The 21,850-nt window shown below is 43.0% G+C and overlaps 1 protein-coding gene across 2 annotated transcripts in view; it reads right to left on the bottom strand.

The window, feature by feature from the left end:
• Positions 1 to 350: 350 nt before the first annotated feature.
• The window catches only part of SNTB2 (syntrophin beta 2), a 70,934-nt gene continuing 49,434 nt past the window's right edge, over positions 351 to 21,850 (bottom strand). The window contains exons 3-8 of one of the 2 annotated variants that reach the window (XM_040982466.1): positions 19,373 to 19,595; positions 15,948 to 15,952; positions 11,693 to 11,815; positions 6,163 to 6,359; positions 3,666 to 3,850; positions 351 to 493 (exon numbers count right to left, since the gene is read on the bottom strand). In XM_040982466.1, coding sequence (XP_040838400.1) covers positions 401 to 493; positions 3,666 to 3,850; positions 6,163 to 6,359; positions 11,693 to 11,815; positions 15,948 to 15,952; positions 19,373 to 19,595 — 826 coding nt within the window. In that variant the 3' untranslated portion in view covers positions 351 to 400. Of the gene's footprint in view, positions 494 to 3,665; positions 3,851 to 6,162; positions 6,360 to 11,692; positions 11,836 to 15,947; positions 15,953 to 19,372; positions 19,596 to 21,850 lie in introns of both variants that reach the window. The other variant, XM_040982467.1, reaches the window with a different exon arrangement.

Genomic DNA, 21,850 nt, shown 5'->3' on the forward strand with positions numbered 1-21,850 from the left:
GAGCTGGCCTCATCAGGGGATCAAGGCTAAACTCAAAATAGGTCCTGCAGGAAGAAGAAGAAAACATCTCCTAGCTATTGGATCATGCCCCAAGAGAAAAACAGGGACCCACCCTTTTCTCAACAGGGGAAACAGACCTAACTACTTATAGGCCACATTAGGAAACAACACAATGAACCAACAGCTTCCTGCTGGAGCTCCTCAGAGTCCCAGAATTGTGGCCAAGGTAGGTCTTGCAGCAGCGATTTGCAGGTCCATGGGAAGGCACTGTGCTGGAGCAGGGAGCGAAGAGCTTTCTTTTTGTGCTTTTTGTTTTTTCTCTTTCTTTTTTTTTTTTCTCTCCTTTTAAAGTGGGAATACTTTTTGACAGTCAAGGCTTCTTTCTGATTTTTGCTGCTGCTCATACAAGCAGTCCCATGCGGGTGACTTTGGCTGACAAGAAGGTGTGCAACACGAATACAATCGGCTTTGGACAAGAGTGCAGGTCCATGGTCTGCAAAGAAAGGACATTAGTTAGCATTCTCAACATAGACACTTTTAATAAGCAGAGATGTGAAATAAACGAGTTAATACGGGGGCCTGGTGTGGTGGCCTAGTGGCTAAAGTCCTCACCTTGAACCTGCCGGGATCCCATATGGGGGCCGGTTCTAATCCCAGCAGCTCCACTTATCCAGCTCCCTGCCTGTGGCCCGGGAAAGCAGTAGAGGACGGCCCAAAGCCTTGGGACCCTGCACCCGCGTGGGAAACCCAGAAGAGTCTCCTGGCTTCGGATCGGAATAGCATCGGCCGTTGCACTCACTTGGGGAGTGAATCATCGGACAGAAGATCTTCCTCTCTGTCTCTCCTCCTATCTGTATATTTGACTTTCCAATAAATAAATAAATCTTAAAAAAAAAAAAAGCAGTGGATCCCATATGAGCGCTGGTTCTAATCCCGGCAGCCCCACTTCCCATCCAGCTCCCTGCTTGTGGCCTGGGAAAGCAGTTGAGGACGGCCCAAAGCTTTGGGACCCTGCACCTGCGTGGGAGACCTGGAGGAAGCTCCTGGATCCTGATCAGCTCAGCCTTGGCCACTGTGGTCACTTGGGGAGTGAATCATCAGATGGAAGATCTTCTTCTCCGTCTCTCCTCCTCTCTGAATATCTGACTTTGCAATAAAAATAAAATAAATGGTAAAGAAAAAAGTTTATATGGGATGTTCCAACTTCCAGGGCCAGCACTGTGGTGCAGTGGGTTGACTGCCACCAGTGATGTAGGAATTCCATGCCGGAGCGCTGGTTTGTGTTCTAGCTGCAATACTTTAGATCCAGCTCCCTGCTACTGTGTCTGGGAAAGCAGCACAGGATGGCCTAAATAACTGTGTCCTTGCACCCATATGTGAGATACGGAGGGAGTCTGGGCTCTTTGACTCAGCCTGGCCCAGGCCATACAGCCATTCTGTAGTCATCTGGGAAGTGAAGAGCCGATGGAAGATATCCTTCTGTCTCTTTCTCTGTCTTTCTGCCTTTCAAATAAAAAATAACAATATCTAAAACAATACAAATAAAAAAAACCAATGTGCCAACAACAAAAACAACAAAAGCGTAAGTATTTTATGTCGTAATTTAACACTGGTTGTGGCTTTACATCTACAATTAGGAGACAGTTGGTGGTAGATTGGTTTACTTGGTAAGTAAAACTTAAAAAGCAGAGGATTCAAAACAAAGTATACTCTATGTGGAGACCATTAACTGTAGTCGTTACTGCATTTCCCTTGGGAAGGCAGCTGAAGCATGAGCATCTGCGGGAGTGGCTTCTGAAAGCCACTGATTCAGTTCGTGGTGGGCGGGATGACTCCTGGGGATGCGGAGGGGGACCAGTTCCTAAACACACAGGCCTCAAATTGACAGCTGCCACTGGGTGACTGGGGAGACCAAGCCAGGCTGCACGCATCAGAGGGTTAGCCCATCTGTGGCACTGAGGACAGAGACCAGGAAAAGAAAAACACGAAACAATTTAAAACGTAGGTGGTAGAGCACCAGTTATTATTAACTATATATACTGAAGTCTCCGAAAGGTTCATCGCTCAAAGTAAGCTTAGTACTCGCGTTTTGCCCATTTGGATGAATTACATCACTACTTACACACACGTACCTCCAGCAGTTTTACAGGTGGACCTAATATTTCACGTATGATCAAGACTTGAATCCCTGACAAATTACACTAAAGAGATAAGTTATTTTTTCTCTCCTTTACCATATTTTATGATTTCTATAGTCCCTGTCACAGGGATCAAAATCTTTTTTCTTTTTAAAGATTTTTTTTTTTAATTTTTATTGGAAAAGGTGGACATACAGAGAGGAGGAGAGATGAGAGGAAGATCTTCCATCTGCTGATTCACTCCCCAAGAAGCCACAAAGGCTGGTGCTGCACCGATCTGCAGTCAGGAGCCAGAAGCTTCTTCCAGGTCTCCCACACAGGTTCAGGGTCCCAAGTCTTTGTGCCATCCTCAATTGCCTTCCCAGGCAGGAAGCAGGAAGCAGGAAACGAAGCGGGCTAACGGATTAGAACCTGTGCCCATATGGGATCCCGGCACATGCAAGGTGAGGACTTTAGCCACTAGGCTACTGTGCCAGGCCCAAACCATAATTTTCTGTTGATATTTCTTTAAAGGATAAGGAGGTAAAAAATCTGGTAGCTAGCTTTGTTTCTTCCTTTTTTAAAATCTCTTTATTTTTATTGCAAAGTCATACATACAGAGGAGGAGTTACAGAGAGGAAGATCTTCCATCGATGATTCACTCCCTAAGTGGTCACAACGGTTGGAACTGAGTTGATCTGAAGCCAGGAGCCAAGAGCCTCTTCCAGGTCTCGCACGTGGGTGCAGGTCCCAAGGCTTTGGGCTATCCAACTGCCCTCCCAGCTACAAGCAGGGAGCTGGACAGCGAGCAGGACTGCCAGGATAAGAACCAGCACCCATTTGGGATCCTGGTGCTTTCAAGGTGAGGACTTTAGCCACCAGGCCACTGTGCCAGGCCTTTTTTTTTTTTCAATCTTTAAAAAAGTTTTATTTATTTTTATTGGACAACCAGATAGAGAGAAGGAGATAGATACAAAGATCTTCTGTCTGCTGGCTCCCTCCCCAGGTGGACGTAAAGGCTGGAGCTGAGCTGATATGAAGCCAGGAGCCAGGATCAAGAAGTTCTTCTGGGTCTCCTATGCAGGTACAGGGTCAAGACTTGGTTCGTCCTCTACTGTTTTCCTAGGTCACAAGGAAGGAGTGGATGGGAAGTAGAGCAGCCAGGACATGAACCTGTATCCAATCTGGCACGTGCAAGGCAATGATTTAGCCACTGAACCATCATGCCAGGCCACCTAGCTTTGTTTCTTTTCTTATTGGCAGTCAAATCACTCTATCACTCTTAATCTTATCTCAAAAAAGGGGTATAAGAGCAATGTTATTTTCTCTCTTACTTTTAAAAAAATAAAGAAACCTTTGTCATCATATTTGTTTTAAATACTAAAGCAGAATTTAAAAACACCTAAACTCAACGACATCTTGAACAACTTCCTGGATCCAAGATACACTGCATCATGCTCTTCTATATACAATGGAAGAAGTGATGAGAAGAGAATGTCTTCTAGTATAATTGAATTTTTTCATGGCTGTTGTCCCAGAAAGACTTACCAGTTCTCCTTCAGGGCCCCCAAAATCCAGATACAGATTTCTGATGCCATCATCAGCAGACATTTTCAGCCTCTCAAAAGGGTAGCGGTACAGTATGCTGCTGGCACCACCATTTTCCCTGGCGATGGTAAAGCCGTTTTCATAGTGGACAGTAAATCTCACTTCTTGGCCATTTAACGTGCAGCCTGTTGAGAAACAAAAAATTAGCAAAGTGGAAAAAGGTTTTTCTTAGATGATCTCCCAAGCTATGTGGGACCTCCTAAAGAGGATTCTGTGTTGTCAGTGATGTCAGCATCGTGACAACATGGGGGAGAGCCATGAGCATCAGTCTGCTTGACAGTGGGCTCAGTCGGCCATCGGCTGAACCCACTCTTGCTGGAGAGGATGGGTGAGTGAGAAGTGTGTAATACTAGGGAGGTCATAAAGCCTTATTCCCTGCTCTTCAGGACTCCATAATCACAAGACTTTGGCTATATAAAGCACAGAAGACAATTACATGCTAAATGAACAAGGCTAAAATGAAGAAAACAAAAATGTCCCAGGGTAGCAGGGTAGAAATGTTCTAAAGGAATATGATGGAGGAACAGGAGGGAGGATACAAGTTGGCAAGAAAAAGGAACCACCAAAAAAGCAGCAATGGCAGTGATGTGGTTTGGTTGCTATTTGGAAAAAAGAGAAAAGAGAATGTTAACGAAATGTAAAAGTTCTACGCAGCAAAAGCCATGCAGTCAATTCTTTCAAAGACCAAACTCAGTGACAATATGTGAATTGACAGGACACAGTTGATTGTTACTGGCAGATAGCTCCCAGGAGGATGGTGAAGTCTGGCTAATGAACAACTGAGATCTGTTCTCCCATAGTAGGCTTTAACTGACTAACATGCTTACACTTGCGCAGTAACATAGCTGAACTTAAAATTACTTAAGGACCAGAGTTGAATTATGTTTGTTCACTTAACCATTTTTTTTAAAATGAAGATTTATTTATCTATTTATGTAGAGTGATCTTCTGTTTGCTGGTTTACACTCCAAATGACCCCAACAGCAGGGGCTGCGCCAGACCCATGTCAGAAAGGTGGAACTCCATCTGGATTTCCCACTTCGACAGCAAATCCCAGTGGAGCAGCCGGGATTAGAACGGGCACCCTTATGGGATCCTGGCACATGCAAGGCAAGGACTTTAGTCGCTAGGCTATCACGCTGGATCCAAGCCGGTTCTAATCCCGGCAGCCCCACTTCCCATCCAGCTCCCTGCTTGTGGCCTGGGAAAGCAGTTGAGGATGGTCCAAAGCCTTGGGACCCTGCTCCTGCAATGGGAAACCTGGAAAAAACTCCTGGCTTCTGATCAGCTCAGCAGCTGCTTGGGGAATGAACCAGTCGAAGGTAGATCTTTTTCTTTATCTCTCCTCTGCTCTGTATGTCTGACTTTCCAATAAGAAGAAATAAATCGGAAAAACAAAAACAAAACAAAACAAAAAACCAAAGAACCACTGCCCATAATGGGATCACAGCATGTACAAGGAGAGGACTTTAGCCACTAAGCTACCATCCTGGGCCTACAGGTAAATCTTAAAGAAGTTGACATTTCATTGTCAATATTCTGTTTTTGTTAAAATGAAAAGCAATGTGAAAATAGATACATGTGGGCCCAGCGGCGTGGCCTAGCGGCTAAAGTCCTCGCCTTGAATGCGCCAGGATCCCATATGGGCGCCGGTTCTAATCCTGGCAGCTCCACTTCCCATCCAGCTCCCTGCTTGTGGCCTGGGAAAGCAGTCGAGGATGCCCCAAAGCCTTGGGACCCTGTACCCATGTGGATACCCAGAAGAAGTTCCTGGCTCCTGGCTTCAGATAGGCATAGCATCGGCCGTTGCGCTCACTTGGGGAGTGAATCATCGGATGGAAGATCTTCTTTTCTGTCTCTCCTCCTCTCTGTATATCTGACTTTCCAATGAATAAATAAATCTTTGAATAAAAAAAGAAAATACATACATGTATACACAAATACATTGCACCAAGACCGCAAATTTATAAAGTACAGCCACAAGAGGGCGCTTCCACACTCAATTTGATTAAGTGTTGGGCAAACATCCCAAAGTTTTGAAAAGAAACTTCTATTTTCTGTAGCCATGAGCTTGCCAGATTACACGTTTTAGGGATGTCTATCCTATGATCTTCGATTCCAGATCTGAACTCCAGAGTCAATGCATCAAGGATAAGGTAAATGAGTCCTTCCACTGTTAAATGTAGAATGAAATGACAAATGCTGAAAATGCTGTGTTGTGCAGAGTGGCATAAACTTGCAGAGAGCCACGTATCAAGCGTAGGAAAACTGCCAGTGAAACGGACACACCAGATTCCTTTCCATCGTCACCATTTTAACAGCAATATTTTAGCACATTTTTAACTCTGACACACATGACAACGGGTTCATTTTAAAACAAATTAAGGTATAGCAGTTCCCCTTCATTGTTTTAGAGGGGAAACATCAGCATCTCTACCTAGAGAGACCTCCTTGATCAGCTCAGCCGCGGTGTGACAGCCTTGGACAAGTGTCCTGGTCCAGGTGGACAGATCCCGGTGGGTCTCCACCCTGAAGAGATGCATCTCGATGCCCTGCCGAGAGCCTGTCCTGGTGGCAAACGTCAGGTCAGATCCAAGTGAGGGCGATCGAAACCCAGAGCCTGAATGAACCAACCTAGGGGAACAAACAGGACAGGGAGCACAGTCATTGCGGTATTCTCAGAGGAAAAGGCGCCAGGATCTTCCGCTCACTCGTAAGCAGACACTGAAAATTCATCTGTGGTTTCAGGATAAACATATTCCAGGCAAGAATTACCATTCTATTTGCCCATAAAATTACTGCAACTTCCCACAGAGTCTATTATATTCCCAAGAAGGTATGCACATCAAAAAAGATATACTGCACTGAGACCATTATGGATAAGGAAGCAACGAGAAATTTATAAATAATACTTTCAGGGGAAAAGCAGGTGTCTGAGGAAGAGTGCTCGGTTCCCTGCACTCCCAACCTTTCACCTGAGGTTCTGGTGATGGGAGGATGCTGTGGCCGGTGAGGATCCAAGGTAAACTCAAACGCACCCGAGTGTTAGCATAAAAATTCATAGTGAATTTGCATTTGACTTTCAAATTCCTTCATCTATGAAGAATCAGTATGTCAAAAAAAGATATATTTTTTTTGCAGGTGTGGAATGGTAACCTAGTGGCTAAAGTCCTCTCCTTGTATGTGCCGGGATCCCATATGGGCGTCGGTTCTAACCCTGGCAGCCCCACTTCCCATCCAGCTCCCTGCCTGTGTCCCTGCATCCACATGGGAGACCCGGAGGAAGATCGTGGCTCCTGGCTCCTGGCTTCAGATCGGTGCAGCTCCAGCCATTGCAGCTACTTGAACTTCCTCTGTCTCTCCTATTCTGTGTATCTGACTTTCCAATAAAAATAAAGTCTTTTTCAAAAAAAAAAAACTTAAAAAAAAAACAAGACCCAGAAAACCAACACAGCATTGCAAACAACAAAATTTACTGTTGTTACTATTCAACTGTTACTATTCAACTCTAAGTCTTTTTTTTTTTTTTTTTTTTTTAATTTTGTTATTGGAAAGGCGGATGTACAGAGAGGAGAGACAAAGAGGAAGATCTTCCATCCGATGATTCACTCCCCAAGTGAGCGCAACAGGCCGATACTATGCCGATCTGAAGCCAGGAGCCTCTTCTGGGTCTCCCACGCGGGTGCAGGTTCCCAAAGCTTTGGGCCGTCCTCGACTGCTTTCCCAGGCCACAGGCAGGGAGCTGGAAGGGAAGCGGGGCTGCCGGGATTAGAACCGGCGCCCATATGGGATCCCGGGCGTGCAAGGTGAGGACCTTTAACCACTTGCGCCACCGCGACGGGCCCTCAACTCTAAGTCTTATACAAAACTACTATAATCAACACAGTGTAGAATTGGCAAAAGAACTGACAAATTGATCAGTAGAACAGACTTATGTCAAAGAACAGATCCATATGAACAGTGAAGTGACTTCACACTAAGGAGAAAGTCGTCAACAAATGGTCCCATAGACATGCAAAAAATATATCCAGACGTGGACCTTCTCTTTCACAAAAATTAACTTTCTAAAATTTTTTTTAAAAGATTTATTTATTTTTATTGCAAAGTCAGATATATAGAGAGGAGAAGAAACAGAGAGGTCCAAATCCTAGGGTTGATCCCCGCCTGTTGGCAGTGACTTTGGCCTGGGTCCTCAGCATTGTGTCCAGCCTGGCTGGGGCACCCCCCACAGCGGCCACACTACAGGGAGCTGCCTTTGCTCCAGCCGCACACCGAACACTGCCCAAACTCTTCCTGCTGGCAAGATGATAGTGGCAGGACAGCCAGCTCCCTGCTAATGTGCCTGGTAAAGCAGCGGAAGATGGCCCAAGTGCTTGGGTCCTTGCACCCATGTGGGGGACATGGAAGAAGCTCCAGGCTCCAGCTTGGGACCAACCCAGCTTTGGCCATTAGAGGAGTGGACCACAGGTTGGGAGATCTCTTCATCTCTTCCTCTCTCTTTAACTCTGCCTATCAAATTAAAATAAGCAAATCAACATATTTTTAAAATAGTAATAAGTTTATTTTCATTTTATTTGAAAGGCAGAGAGATCAAAACAGTGAATGGAAAAATTTTTTTTCTCTCTCTTTTTCTAAGTTTGGCTTTTCAAATGAATAAATCAATCTTACAGATTAATTATTTTTATTGGAAAAGCAGATTTACATAGAGAAGAAACAATGATCTTTCATCTGCTGGTTTACTCCAAATGGCTACAATGGTTGGAGCTGAGCAGATCCAAAGCCAGAAGCCAGCAGCCTCTTGGGACAGGTTCCCAAACACTTGTGCCAATGTCCACTGCTTTTTCAGGCCATAAGTAAGGAGCTGGATCAGAAGTGGAACATCTGGGACACAAACTGGCACTTATATGGGATGCTGCATGGCAGAGGATTAGCCAGTTAGGCTATCTCACTGATCCTGAGTAAATCAATCTTAACACACACACAGAGTAGGATAACACACCTACTACTAAGGCTAAAATAAAAACCCTGAGCAATATCAAGTGCTGAAAAGGACACAGAACAAAAGGAACCCCCATTATGATCCAAGTAAGATACAGCGTTCGGGAAAGCAGCAGGAGTACTCTACCATATTCAGCTTGGTTGCTAATCCCAAGTCAGACACTACAAAATATAAAAGTAACGGGCACTTTTATATTGTAGGACAATTTTTTCCAACAGATTTGATTATGAAATATTTGGCAGAGGACATTTAATTCAAACCAGCTGCTGGAGGTTTGCTGAGTGGCTGCCGGTCCAGGACACACTGCCAAAGACTCCCCTTTCATAGGGAGACCAGATGAGCTCATGCACAGGGCAGTCTCACAGCTTCATCCCCTTTAAGCCACATAAACCCAACGCCACTCAATTCTCCACATTATAAAGTCGCCAAGCTTTTTTGGAGCCCCTTCTGGCTTCCAAAGAAAGCTGTTATGGAAAGACTAGAAAATCGACATTCTGCAAAATCTACAGCAATTATGAAATCAATGGGTCTTTCTACTCGTGTTTTATATCTGCCTCTAATCTTAAAAATGTGTAAAAAAAACCTCATCTTCATGTCTCACTTTTGAATGTTTTACCTAATTCCTCCTGGAACTGAAACAGCAGCTATTCACACACACACACACACACACACACACACACACACACACACACACACACAGAGTTTCTAAGAACCTGTATATGTGCAACCCAACATACAAAGTATCTGGCACTAATTTATATGCTAATGAGATCTGATTCTGCTATGATTGGGACTGCATTTATCAGAGGTTATCTATGTCTGTAGAGACTCAAGGTCTTTAGTTTCTTTTTCTAACCTATGTCTTTATGTCTTTTCTATTCTTCTGTCTCGCTCTTACCTAGTGGCTAAAGTCCTTGCCTTGCACACACCAGTTTCCCATATGGGCACTGGGTCATATCTCAGTGGCTCCACTTCCCATACAACTCCCTGTTTGTGGCCTGGGAAAGCACTTGAGGACAACTCAAAGCCTTAGAATCCTGTGCCCGCATGGGAGATACACGTAGGGGGCATGACAGCTCTCTGAAGCTTGCAGGGGAAATCTAGTACCATGGCAGAGGATGGAGGGGAGAACTAATTGTACAATTCTCCCAGCCAAACATGGACAGCAAGTATATGGGCGAGTGGAGACTCTAAGGTAGACTATGTGAGCCAATTGACCTTGGAAGGATTTCCTCAACTTTGGAGCACCAAAATCAACAGTGTCTCAGAATTTCGAAACCACTTAAGCAGTACCCATGGAACATGCTCTGTATCTGGGAACCTAAAATGACACTGAATGACTGTCCCCATCCCCAGGTACTGATGCAGTTAGGCTTCTGGGAGGAGCACTGGAAATCTCAGAGCCTACAGAATTGAATTGTACCATAACTTTAAAGAATAAAACAAAAAAGACTTATTTTTATTGGAAAGGCAGATTTACAGAGAGGAGATACGGATAAAAAGATCTACCATTTGCTGGTTCACTCCTCAAGTGGCTGCAATGGCCAGAGCTGAGCTGATCCAAAGTCAGGAGCCAAGAGCTTCTTTGGGGTCTTTGCCAGGCCACAAGCAGGGAGCTGGACGGGAAGTGGAGCAGCTGGGACATGAATCAGCATCCATATTGGATGCTGGTGCTTGGAAGTGGAGGATTAGCCACTTAAGCCTTGTGCCAGCCCATCTCCAAACTCCACAAAAAAAAAAAAAAAAAGATTTTACGATTTATTTAGGGCCTGTAGCACGTAAGACACAATGGGAAATGTTGAGATTACTAAGTCATAGCTCCTGATTTCCAGAGCAGTTACAACTTGGCAGTGATAAAAAAAACGACAAAACAAAACCAGATAAACTGACTGTTAAACTCAGTCTTCCTAGAAGACTCTTCCATCCTGAAGGAATTAATGGGGAGATTCCCTCCCACCCCCCATCAGTGCTATAGCTCAAAATTTCCTTTATATCCTCTCTTGAGACTTAAGGGCTTCAGCTTCAAATTAGAAATCTTCCTGGAAAGCTACAGGAAGATTATATTTTTATAAAAAGAATTACACATGAAGGAAAAAATAGTAAAATTGGAGGAAATCTTACATAAAGTCAAAGTCTTGCTGAATTGCAAAGAATATTTGCACTTTCCCTCACACAAACACCAGCTCAGAGCAGGAAGCCTTCACACTGTTTCCTGGCAGATTTATCAGATAGTTCTGTTAACTACGAAATACTTTTCTATGGGGCTCCTTTTCAATGTGATTTTTGAGTGACAAAAACATCTTATTCTTTTTGAAGGTTAAAAAAATCTGAATTTGGATCTATTTTCTAGTTTCACAGTTGCTATCCTTTGAGACATCCTGACCACTTAAATGTACATTTCTCCATCCCTTTTCCTGCCAACTCCCCACATCCGGCATGTGGGAAAACATCTTCCTGTTTCAGGTCATTATCAACCTGTATCTGATGAAATAAAAATGACATGTTCTTACATTGGAAAGAGAGGCTGAAGAGTACTTTGCTGAGTTGTGTGGTTTATCCACATATCCACATTTTGGTTTTAAATGATTTCATCACTCAAGAAAGATGATACCATTTCAGCGGTTTTCCTAGTCATAGTCAATAAAGCAAAACAAACAAGCAAACAAACAACAGCAGCAGCAGCAACTATTACCTCCATGACCAACCAAGTCTTGAACAGAGCAGTTGGAAAGTCTTGTCAACAACTTAAATGCACATCCAAAGAATACTAGTGATACAAATAACTTCCTCTGGAGCTACGAACTGCTAAATAACCCATAAACTTGTGAACAAAAGCTGCTGTCCTCATCAACGACATGAGAAACTTAGATTTCTTTCTTAGGCACCTAAGATAATGGAACTCACTTGAAAATTCTTTGGTGGCTTTAGAAGAAGGCAATCATTGCATGTCTTTGGTCTTTAGTCTTACCTCGTTGCAACAAGAGGGTAGCTATGACATGGGGATGCCCAGGCATCTCTTGTCCATGGCATGCAGTCATAAAGCAGTAAGTCTTTCTCAGTCACGGCCATGAGGATGGGTCTCCACTGTTGTCTTCCACCATCTAGTTTTGCCTGTCATAAATGTGAAATCCAGCCATTAGAGCCACTTACAATGGTACGACTTTCTAAAGGCTTCTTCAGTAACATCCTGACTCAGTGGGCCTCCATTTTGTTTGCACATCCTAACAGACATGAGATATGGAAAACATCCCCCGAGGTTCCTTCCCACTGGAAGAGGTTCTACACTGGGAGCCGTGAGGTTGCTTGTGCCCTTCACTGCTGAGTTACACATACGATCCAGTGACAGGACGTGCCCCACCCCAACTCCTAACTGTACACCACTAATGCTAATGAAATATAGAGTGATGTGTTCAATAATGCTAACAGTTTCAGCACGTCTGATGTGTGAGAAATAACTTACAGTAATGACAGAAATCCTTACTACTACTCTTACTAGTAGAATAGAAAAAAATTTTTTTTTAAGATTTATTTATTTTTATTGGAAAGTCAGATATACAGAGAAGAGGAGAGACAGAGAGGAAGATCCTCTGTCCGATGACTTACTCCCCAAGTGACCTCAACGGTCGATGCTATTCCGATCCAAAGCCAGGATCCAGGAACTTCTTCCGGGTATTCCATGCAGGTGCAGGGTCCCAAGGCTTCGGGCCATCCTCGACTCATTTCCCAGACCACAAGCAGGGAGCTGGATGGGAAGTGTGGCTGCCGGGATTAGAACCGGCGCCCATATGGGATCCTGGGGCATTCAGGGTGAGGACTTCAGCCGCTAGGCCACGGTGCCGGGCCCAACAGTCATTTGTTTTAGAAAAACTCTAGATTCCTTGATAATATGGACAAATGGTGATTGTTTTCCTATATTTTTAATCCTGTATAAAAATAATTTTATGCACATAACCAAAGTGATACATTTCAAGCTGAAATACAAAACTCTTTTTTTTAAGATTGATTTTTTCTAAATTTATCTTTTTTTTGTTTAATGATTACATGATTGATCAGGGTGGGAAGGATCAATATTTAGGGAAAATTGGGCGAATTCATTGCTTCCAAATTTCTTATTGTTGTTCTTGCTAAAATCCTCGCTGTGCACATGCCAGGATCTCATATGGGCACTGGTTTGTGTCCCAGCAGCCCCACTTCCCTTCCAGCTCTCTGCTTGTGGCCTGAGAAAGCAGTTAAGGACAGCCTAAGCCTGGGACCCTACACCCGTGTGGGAGACCCGGAAGAAGCTCCTGGCTCCTGGCTTTAGATCGGTTCAGCTCCAGCCACTGTGGCCACTTGGGGGATTGAATCAGCAGACCGAGGATCTTCTCTGTCTCTCCTTCTCTCTGTATATCTGACTTTACAACAAAAATAAATAAATCTTAAAAAAAAAAAAAAAAAGAATCCATCTGTAATTTGCAAGTGGTCTGAGTGGGTTGGTTACATGCTGTAATCTCCACCCCTAGATTCTTCTCCTAGCCAGAGCTATGAGCTAATTCCAGCAGTGGGAGATGAAATCTGGTCTGTGACACCACTGATTTTCTACCAAATGCTGAAAACAGCAAAAAATATGACCTGACTGAAATTCAAGCCAAATATTACACAAATAATTATGCTTTTCTTGGTAGTAGACACTAGCTTTCTAAGATTACTTATCCTATGGGAAACTACAACATCTGGCAGAAGAGCAGCTCTAGAGATGCTCTCACAGGATCTTGCATTTTTAGATCACTGATACTCTGAAGGGATTTCTTACTTATTTCCATAGCAAGTCTTTGTCTCTAACATGGTTATGGACAGTCTTTCAATAAAGAAAATAATGGGGGTCCGGCGGCGTGGCCTAGCGGCTAAAGTCCTCACCTTGAATGCACCGGGATCCCATATGGGCACCGGTTCTAATCCCAGCAGCCCCGCTTCCCATCCAGCTCCCTGCTTGTGGCCTGTGAAAGCAGTCGAGGACGGCCCAAAGCTTTGGGACCCTGCACCCGCGTGGGAGACCCGGAAGAGGCTCCTGGCTTTGGATCGGCATAGTATCGGCCGTTGTGCTCACTTGGGAAGTGAATCATCGGATGGAAGATCTTCCTCTCTGTCTCTCCTCCTCTCTGTATATCTGACTTTGTAATAAAAATGAATACATCTTAAAAAAAAAGAAAGAAAATAATGGAAAATCTTTCTTTTGAAAAGATAAAAATGATCATCACATTTTTTTAATGTTTTTTTTCTTGAGTTGCAAGAGATTCTTCAAGGCGAGATAGAGTATATGCATTTGGTAAACCTGAATTAAATGTTCAAGGGTGTCTTAAAGATTCATGGAGAATGTTATGCTTTCCATGAACTTTTTGAAGTGATCCACTATTTTATTCCTAAGAAGTTTTTTGTGCTCTCTAGAAAGAATGTTATTGTAATGGAAGCAATATTCAATTGAGAGAGAAAGTGAGCAAGCATTTAACAATATTTTAAAAAAGCACTTACTTTAGCTTTTTTTTTAAAAGATTTATTTTTAATATTATTTTTTTAATTGGAAAGGCGGATATACAGAGAGGAGAGACAGAGAGGAAGATCTTCCATCCGATGATTCACTCCCCAAGTGAGCGCAACGGGCCGATACTATGCCGATCCAAAGCCAGGAGCCTCTTCCGGGTCTCCCACGCGGGTGCAGGGTCCCAAAGCTTTGGGCCGTCCTCGACTGCTTTCCCAGGCCACAGGCAGGGAGCAGGATGGAAAGCGGGGCTGCTGGGATTAGAACCGGCGCCCATATGGGATCCAGGGCGTGCAAGGAGAGGACCTTAACCACTGCACCACCGCGCTGGGCCCATTATATATATATTTTTTCAAGATTTATTTTTATTATTATTTTTGTATTGGAAAGGCGGATATACAGAGAGGAGAGACAGAGAGGAAGATACTTTAGCTTTTTTAAGCTTAGTTTTTACAGAACATCTTTCTCTTCTGCTTACCAGTGGAAAGAAACGAAACCTCAGTTTTAATCACTCTGTTTACCTACTTGCCTTAACTTTGAAGGACACCGTTTCCTTTCACTGGAGTCAAAATGCTACCTACTATATATAGTATATGCGTTTGGTTGGGGTTGCATTACAGAGTTTTTGGCTGGAGAAAAAGGGGTACTAACATTAGGGTTTTAGTTTGCTCGTGCTTAATTACCCACTCATACATATACCTTGCCAAGTTACAGCCAACTCCAAATTCTTAATTAACAGACTTGGACAGCACTAAAGATGAAAAACTACAGTTATTATTCATTGTCCAAATCCCTCAGCTCGAGCTCCCTTTGCGACAGGTGACATGTCTTCTTTATTGATTTCATTATCACAACAGAAAACAGAGATCAAAACCATAAGTAATCATTCTGCTAATCTAGATTTTGTATATGTACTATATATCTACACACACACACACACACACACACACACACACACACACACACACACACACACACACATTTTCCCAGCTTGTGTCTTTATATGCAATTTGGGAATTACCAGGAACAAAGAAAGAACTACTAAAGTTTTTCCTTGGTGCCCAGTGTAGGATGGCTCAGTGTGTAAATCAGTTCCTTGCATACACTAAGATCCTATATGGGTGCTGGTTCGTATCCTAGATGCCCCCTCCTCATTCAGCCCCCTGCTTATGGCTTGGCAAAGCAGTTCAGAATGGCTCACAGCCTTGGGAACCTGTATCCACACTGGAGATGTGGAAGAAGCTCCTGGCGCCAGATCGGCTCAGCTCCAGTATTGGGGCTACTTGGAGAGTGAACCAGTGGATGCAAGATCTTTTTCTTTGTCTTTCCTCTTTGTGAATCTGCCTTTCCAGTAAAAATAAAACAAATCTTAAAAAAAATTTTTTTTTTCTTTGGCAATTTTGGCTTTTCTCATCAATGCCAAAATGTTCATGAATATTTTGGGGGTAATATTATGGGTAATATTTGCTGCACTTATAAACTCAAAGAAAAATCCCTTTAAGACTATAACCAGAACTCTAAAGTATACAAAATGAAAGCAAAAATAGATGGATGGTATTCTATTAAATTAAAAAGCAAGAAATTAAAAGTGAATAGCTGTGGGCTGACTCACTTCTGATGAGAGGAAAACAAAAGCAACTGTGTGATTCCTGAGACTGGATCACAGGTGGCCCTGCGGCTTCCATCTTTTTTCTCTCCCTCACATCACTTACTCTGGTGAAAACCAGAGTGTTACGACATAAGGACACTCAGAAACTGCTACAGAACAGCCTGTACGCCAGGGAACTGAGCTTGTCTGCTAACACAAGTGAATGAATTAACTTCCAAGTATATTCACCACCTGTAGAGGAGGCAGGAAGGGAGGGAAGAAGGGAGGGAGAGAGGGAGAGAATCTTCCATCTAATGGCCTTCACTCTCCTAATGGCCACAAACTCCAGAGCAAAGCTAATCTGAAATCAGGAGCCAGGAGTGTCCTACAGGTTTCTCACATGGGTGGGGGTCCCCAGGATTTGGACCATCCTTTGCTGCTTTTCCTGCCCATAAGCAGGAAGCTGGGTGGGACCTGGAGCAGCTAGGACACGAACCTGCACCCAAATGGGATCCTGGCACTTGCAAACCATTGCACTGGGTCCAGTGTTTGATACGTATGTTTTAAAAGATGTACTTATTTTTATTTTAAAGTCAGATATATAGAGAAGAGGAAAGAGAGAGAGAGGAATATCTTCCATCTGATGATTAATTCCCCAAGTGACCGCAATGGCCAGAGCTAAGCCGATCCAAAGCCAGGAGCCAGGAACTTCTTCTGGGTCTCCCACACGAGTGCAGAGTCCCAAGCCTTTGCACTGTCCTCAACTGCTTTCCTAGGCCACAAGCAGGGAGCTGGATGGGAAACAGGGCGGCCAGGATTAGAACCAGTGCCCATATGGGACTCCAGCATGTTCAAGGCGAGGACTTTAGCCGCTAGGTCACAGTGCTGGGCCCCAGTATTGGATATTTTAACCCTAAGCCTCCAAGTCTTAGGGTTAATTCATGATCAGGTAATAGGTAAATAGTATCTGACCCAGCACTCCTGAGGCTTTATACTACAGATACAGAAATATCCACCATTCTCTAAACACTAACTATACAAACTTAGAAACTGATATAAACTTTTGGACCCACCCATTACCGACCAATAATTCACTACTCACTATTAGGAACTTGGGAACTAAATATTTCTAGATAATGTGGCTTCCCTGGTAAACTGATCTATCTGAACTTGAGAAGAAAAGAGTTTGGATAGTTCATGTGTGAAAGGACAAAGTACCAGGTTGCCCAATGTAGCATCATTAAAACAGGAAAATGTAACAATGAAGCTGGCAAAGTGATCATTCAACTACAAACACAATGGAATGCTCTGAAGTTAAAAAGCATAAAGTCCTATACATAACACGCTTTCTCCTTTTATAAAACATGGAAAGAATAATACAGTCTCAAGTTTTATTTTCATGAAGAAATCAAAAAAATTTTATCAGGCAGGAATGAAAGTGATTTTACCAGGAAAAGTGAAGACTAAGCAGGAAGATGCAGGACAGGAACTACATGACCCTTTACCCAGTGAACTTCTCATTGTCTGACTTTTTTAACCACGTGAATACACTACATTGTTGAAATCATGAGACTTCCAACACAGCAGAAAGCATAGAAAAATGACCACTCCATTCAGCTTTTAACTGGCACAGAAAATAATGTTGAGATAATGAGTAAAACAAGCACAACTTGAAAGCTTCAATGTCATAAGTACTTGCACTACGACTTTATTAGTTTCTTATGATAATTACGCTTCACAGAAATTATCACTATGATTTTCTGTTCTAATTTGTTCTAACTTTACAGTTTTTAAAATTAATTTGCTTAAAATGATCATAAAATTTCAGAGATTGAAAATGAGAAAGATCACTAGCATACAGTATTAGCTTCATAGTTTGGGGGAAATTACCAAACAAGATCATTTGTCCTGGCCACAAATCCATCAAATCTGTAAACAGACCTGGGAAACTTCATAACAAAGCAAATATAAAGCAACAGTGACCTCCTGGGCTGATCTGTGATGTTATTTTGCAGTTAATGATGTACTCTACTCTCTGCCCTCTACCCACATGTATGGTGGAGCTAGAAGAGTCTCAGAGATGAAGGAGATTTTTAAGAGATCTAGATTCATGGAAAAGACAGAGCTACCACTTGAATACTTTGTCTCCACCCCCTAATACAGACTTCTTTTGAAAAAATCGCTAATGTTCATTGTATCTGGAAGAGCCAGAGAGATGATAGATCTTCCATCTATTGGTCCACTCCACAAATGCAACAGCCAGGAACACAGACACCTGCCCAGTTCTCCCGTGTGGGTGGAAAGGACCCGAGTACTTGAGCCGTCATCATCTGCTGGCTCCCAGAGGGTGCACTAGCAGGATGTTGGACTGCAAGCAGAGCGGAGGCACATGGATATGAGACATTAGTATTCCAAGTGGTGACTTATACACAGAGCCATCAACACTCACCCCACCTTCATTCCCGCAACTCTCTCCGATCCAGCTGACAGTGAAGAATTCCCCCCCAAAAAAAGACATAGCATAATGTCTCTTAAAATCTTCATTCTCCTCTTGTCAAACTGAGGATCCCAAGTAATTTGGCTGGAGTTTTATCATGCCTTTTCTTGTTTCTCTTAGCATTTTTCAGTATGAAAGACAACTGTTCCTTTGCCTAATGGTTTATTAGATATTTCTCATTTCTTAAACTTTCCCAAGAGCAGAACTAAACTAAGAGCCTGCTGCCTTGGGAAATCCTGCCAACAGACTAGAAGCAGGGTTGAGAATTTATCCCTTCTGGGTCAAATCCAGCCAGCTGTTTTTATAAAAGTGCTTTACTGAAACACAGCCACACCCATTTATTTTCATGTTTGCCTGATTGTTTTCTCATTACAATGGCAGTCAAGTAGCTGTGAATGCTATCTGGCACTTTACAGAAAACGTTTGCTGGGGCCCAGTATGGTGGTCTAGTGGCTAAAGTCCTCAACTTGTACGTGCTGGGATCCCATATGGTCGCAGGTTCTAATTCTGGCAGCCCTGCTTCCCATCCAGCTCCCTGTTTGTGGCCTGGGAAAGCAATGGAGGACAGCCTAAAGCCTTGAAAACCTACACTCACGTGGGAGACCCAGAAGAGGCTCCGGGGCTCCTAGCTTCGGATCAGCTCAGCTCTGGCTGTTGAGGCCATTTGGGGAGTGAATCAACAGATGGAAGATCTTCCTCTCTGTCTCTCCTCCTCTCTGTATAGCTGACTTTCGAATAAAAATAAATAAATCTTAAAAAAAAAAAAGAAAGAAAACATTTGCTAACCTTTGTCTAAAACTATGGAAATGATCTGTCCTCTGCCATTAAGGAAAGCAGTGGTAATAAGAATCTTTTTACCATGCTAGCCAATTCTTCTGGTAGAGGTGATAATCAACAACAGTTAAAAGGTAAGGGGAGAAAACAAAAAGGGAGGGAAAACAAGACTAACAGACAAAAGATCTATAACCAGACATCCATGAGCATTACAGATGCATAAAGTGGAACCTGGCGCTGTCTGTGAATGGAACCACAGGACACCCTGCTCTACTTCCCAGCCTACCTGCTCTGCCAGCCAGGCAATGTGCTTGACCTCCTGGCTGCCTCCTGTGGTACTGGTGGCACCAAGCATGGTATTGAGTTCAGCCAACACCTGTGGGAGGAGAGCCATTATGTTGGTGTGGATAGCTACGAACCAGGAGTGTGCTGTGGCTGTGTCTTTGCAGCGTAGGATCAACGTGTTCCTGCTATCAGGAGAATGGAGCTCTATCAATCTGTGTGGAGAAAGAGAAAAATAAAAAAAGTGAGCTAGGTGAGAAGTCATCAAATTTTCCAGGGCTTAACACAGGAAAGGCAAAACTGATTTTAGATTTGTGTCCTTCAAATAGAAGCTCTTTCTCCTAAATTTCCTAAGTTTAGCTTCCTGAGAAAACCACATGTGGAAACAGAGTTGTCAGAAAGGCTAACTGCTGGATTGGTTGTTTCAGGGCGTGAGTGCAATGCCCAAGATGCAGGAACGATTGCACTGTCTACTGAACTCTTCATTTTATTTCAATTTCCTTGTCAAAGAACTGGAGGACATGCTTGCTGAAACGTATAGGCACGTTCTAAAGAACTGGTACGTTTGTTTTCTTTTTAGTAGTTTGGACTTCTGGTATAAGGTATTGTCGGGTTTAAAACAAACACACTAAAACTACTGCCCAGATAAACAAACTGAAATTCAACACTGTGAAATAAAGAAAAGGGAAGATATCACGTGTTTTTGCACATGGTAATATGATGTTTAAATCATCTAGGGACTAATGGGAGAGAAAAAGTTAAGAGATTTTCAACACTATGTTTCCTTAATGTTCAACTGAGAGCAATTTCTCTCTCTCTCTACACACATACACAGACATAATTTTTTTTACAGACTTCTTTCTTTTTACTGGAAAGGCAGATTCATAAAGAGAAGGAGAGATAAGAAAGATCTTCTTGGTTCACTCCCTAAGTGGCCCAATGGTCGGAATTGGGCAGATCCAAAGCCAGGAGCCAGGAGCTTCTTCTAGGTCTCCTACATGGGTGCATGGTCCCAAGGCTTTGGACCATCCCTCACTGCTTTCCTGGACCGTAAGAAGCCAGATGGAAGGCACAGCAGCCAGGACCTAGACCAGCACCCACACAGGATCCTGGCACTTGCAAGAGACCAATTAACCAATCGAGCCATCACCCTGGACCCACAGGTATCTTTCAAAAGGGAAAAAGATGAAGTTACTGGGAGTGTTTCTCAAGGCCAACTAGAAACTGACCAACTGCCCCTGGCCAAGGAGAGATTTTAATTTTCTTTTCAATGAAGAAAATTCTAAAATGTATTTGTAAAATTTTTAAATTAATATAAAGAGAACAGATACTATGTATTCCATATGTACAGATTCAAGAAATGTCTACTTCCTTAAGGACAGTTTTTGTTGTATTCAAGTATTGTCATAATCTGTGTCACCTGAAAAAAGAATTTTACATGTACACTAACACTGCTAACACTATTTTTAAGTTGTCAGTTTGGCAAATATCCATTCTAATTCTAATATTGGTCAGCCCTGAGTGGGCTGGTTTGAGACTAGCTCTGCTCTGCTACTGACCACACTTCCTACTAATGTGCCTGGAAAACATGGAGGAAATGACCCAAATACTTGGGTCCCTGCAGGCGTGCCAGAGATCTGGATGGAGTGCCAGGACTTTGGTCTCGTCCACTTGCATATTGCAGCCATTTGGAAAGTTAACTAGTGGATGGAAGATCTCTGTCTCTCTGTAATATTGACTTTCAAATAAATAAAATTAAATTTAAAGAACCACAATAAGTGCCAGTCTAGATGCTCATTGAGTCTATAATCTCATGGGGGAAGTAAAAAAATACACATTTAATGAAACAGTTGCAGACTACAAAATACTATAAAGAACTAGGATGGCTATGATGAAGTTGCGGTCTTTAAAATATTCTTCCAGGCTGGCCACAAGTTGTAGAGTTCCAGCCACTGCACTCCTGGTTCTGCTTGAGAAGGCAGAGTAAGATGGCCACTGCCTCCTGGCTTTGTCTTGTCCCAGCCCTGGCCATTGCTACTATTTGAGAAGTAAATCAGCAAATGGAAGAACTTTCTCTTACTTTCTCTTGGTAACTGCTTTTCAAATAAATAAACCATTCTTTTTATTTATTTATTTTTTTAATGTACTTTGGTGCCCGTTCTGTGGCACAGTATGTTAAGTTCCTGATCTAGCTCCTTGGTAATGAGCTTGGGAAAGGCAGTAAAAAATGGCCCATATGCTTAGGTCCCTGTGACCTAGGTTTATTTGACTTGCCTTTTCTTTTCTTCCTTTTTTCAAGAAAAAAAGATTTATTTATTTTTATTAGATTTAGGGAGAGAGGCAGGCAAACCTTCCATTGTTTGTTTTACTCCCCAGATAGCTGCAACAGCCAGGGCTGAGCTAATCCAAAGTAAGGAGTCAGGAGCTTCTTCTAGGTCTCCCCATGTGTGTGGGGACCCAAGGACTTCGG

The sequence above is a fragment of the Ochotona curzoniae genome, unplaced genomic scaffold, assembly GCF_017591425.1.
Source record: "Ochotona curzoniae isolate NIBS_2020 unplaced genomic scaffold, NIBS_Ocur_1.0 contig_3622, whole genome shotgun sequence".
Classification (NCBI taxonomy): domain Eukaryota; kingdom Metazoa; phylum Chordata; class Mammalia; order Lagomorpha; family Ochotonidae; genus Ochotona; species Ochotona curzoniae.